The sequence below is a fragment of the Mandrillus leucophaeus genome, unplaced genomic scaffold (assembly GCF_000951045.1).
Source record: "Mandrillus leucophaeus isolate KB7577 unplaced genomic scaffold, Mleu.le_1.0 Scaffold172, whole genome shotgun sequence".
In the NCBI taxonomy this organism is placed as follows: Eukaryota; Metazoa; Chordata; class Mammalia; order Primates; family Cercopithecidae; genus Mandrillus; species Mandrillus leucophaeus.
In genome coordinates this window covers 1,453,915-1,456,246 of record NW_012101721.1, presented here as the reverse complement: position 1 = coordinate 1,456,246, position 2,332 = coordinate 1,453,915, and the positions used below count along the sequence as shown (strand labels likewise).

General features: G+C 37.4%; 1 protein-coding gene across 1 annotated transcript in view; it reads left to right on the top strand.

Moving 5' to 3' along the window:
* LOC105537449 (alpha-1,2-mannosyltransferase ALG9) overlaps positions 1-2,332 on the top strand; it is a 104,534-nt gene that overhangs the window by 24,304 nt on the left and 77,898 nt on the right. Inside the window, exon 10 of the mRNA XM_011977061.1 lies at positions 1,422-1,510. Coding sequence (XP_011832451.1) covers positions 1,422-1,510 — 89 coding nt within the window. The remainder of the gene's footprint in view (positions 1-1,421; positions 1,511-2,332) is intronic.

Sequence of the window (2,332 nt, the reverse complement as noted above, 5' to 3'; positions counted from 1 at the left end):
GTGAAACTGTGTAAAACAGTAGAGACAAAAAGATTTTAAAAGTTGTCAGAGGACTAATAGAATACCTACAAAGGAGTGTTAGGTAGTTATACTGACAGAAGACTTTTTAACAGCCAGAAGACCAAAAAAGAATATCTTCAAAGTGCTGAGAGAAAATAACTCTCATCCTAAAATTGTATATTAGGTTAAGCCATCTTTTAAGACCAAGAGCTAAATACAGATTTTCAGTTAAAAAAAAATGAGAGAGAGAAAGGAAAAAAAAAAAAAAAAAAAAAGGAAGAAGCTTGTAATCCCAATGCTTTGGGAGACTGAGGCAGGAGGATCGTTGAGGATTGCTTGAGCCCAGGAATTTGAGATCAGCCTGAGCAACATAGCAAGACCTCATCTCTACAAAAAATGAGCTGGATATGATGGCACATGCCTTTAGTCACAGTTACTCCTAGCCATTCGAGAGGCTGAGGCAGGAGGTTCCCTTGAACACTGGAGTTCAAGGATACGGTGAGCTATGACCATGCCACTGCACACCAGCCTGAGTGACAGAGAGTATGACCCTATCTGTGGGGCGGGTGGGAGGATGGGAGGGAAGAAAGGAAAGAAAAGGAAACCAACCAACCAAAAAGACAGAATTTATCATTAACAGATTCTCACTAAAAGAACTTCTAAAAGAGATACGTAGGAAAAAGCAAAATTATTTCAGAAAGAAGCTCTGAAATGCAGTAAGGAATCTGAGCTGGGAAATGATGAACACACGGATGTGTCTGAACAAACATTGACTAAGCAAAGCAGTAGTAATGCCTAAATACGTTTAATTTGTGGGGTTCACACCTACGAGAAAGAAGTAGAAGAAGATATGTAATTATTTAAGTTTGAGAAACACTGGTTTAGATAACCACTTACTCACATTTTCATCTATCTCCTAGCCTTTTTTTTTCTGACAACTACCGTTTATTGAGCAACTGTGTGCCAGACACTCTCCTAAGCACTTTTCCTTGCATTGTCCTCACAGAAACCTTACAAAGTTTGTGTTATTATCCTTATTTTATGCTTGAGGAATTAGACAGAGAGATTATTCAACCAGAGTAGGCTTCCACTGCTAGTAAGTGGCAGAGCCAGAATTTGAGTGTGTGCCCACCTGAATCTAAGGTCTATTATTTTTCACCACATCATTCTATTTTCCACTTGATAGGTATAATATTAGCATGTAAAGAATACATTTTATTTTAGGTAGAGAACTTCTCTTCTGTGTCAGAAACAAGAATGTTTGGGTTTCTTATGCACAGTGAATTGCTAACAAACCTGTCAAGGTAGTTTTGTGTTTGACTTTAGATCTTGAGTGTTACCTGTAGTGCATGTTTTTCTCCTTCGATTTGAGATGTGTATTCCTAATATTTTCCATGCTGATAATCTTGTGTTTTCCCTAGGGCTGTGTGCAAGAAGTTTGGGTTGCACGTGAGTCGAATGATGCTAGCCTTCTTGGTTCTCAGCACTGGCATGTTTTGCTCATCATCAGGTAAGTAAAAGGGGAGATAAGGGAATTGCACATTCACCAATAGTTGACAGTTGCATTTAAAGGAAGCACTTGTCCAAATGTAGGTTATATTTGTAGAACATGTCAATAATTTGCAGAGTGCTGTTATCTACATTATCTTGATTGAACTTTGTAACAGTCCTACCATGTGAGAAAAATATTTTCTTACTTTTGCAGGTAAAGACATTGAAATGTAGATGAAATGATTTACTAAAAGTCAAAATTCATAAATGGTAGAGCTGATAGTCTCACCAGGGTGTTTTTTATTCCATTCTTGCATCAACCACCCACTTCCTTTCTTGGCCATTAGGGGAAAGAAAGTAATTCTTTTATTTTGTTTAAGGAAGTTATTTGTACATAAAGACCTTGTTGTTCATGGTTCTGTTTTCCACTGATGATACATTATTTGAGATGTATTCTATGTACATCTTTTGTTGGGCTTTCTTTTGGTAATAAGCTTCTGGAAATTTAGAATAAAAACCTCACTCTAGAGCATTGGCTTTCAGACTGTGCTGCCATTGAACACTTGTGTTGTATAAGCTGAATCAAGGTGGCCCACTGCCAAATGGTAGTCTATTCCCAGTTCTCCAGAAAAATTAAGTTACTGGATATAATTGTCTCAATTTTAGTTTCTGCTTGTGTGTTCCCAGATCTAGTATATACACTGAGTATATGCAGAAACATAGTATCTGGCACGAAATTACATACTTACTTTTCCCATATTGAATATATCAGAATTGATGTTGTTCTGCAGAGATGTCAGGGCTGTACTCCAGAGTGACTTTGAGAGCCTGTCCTAAATAC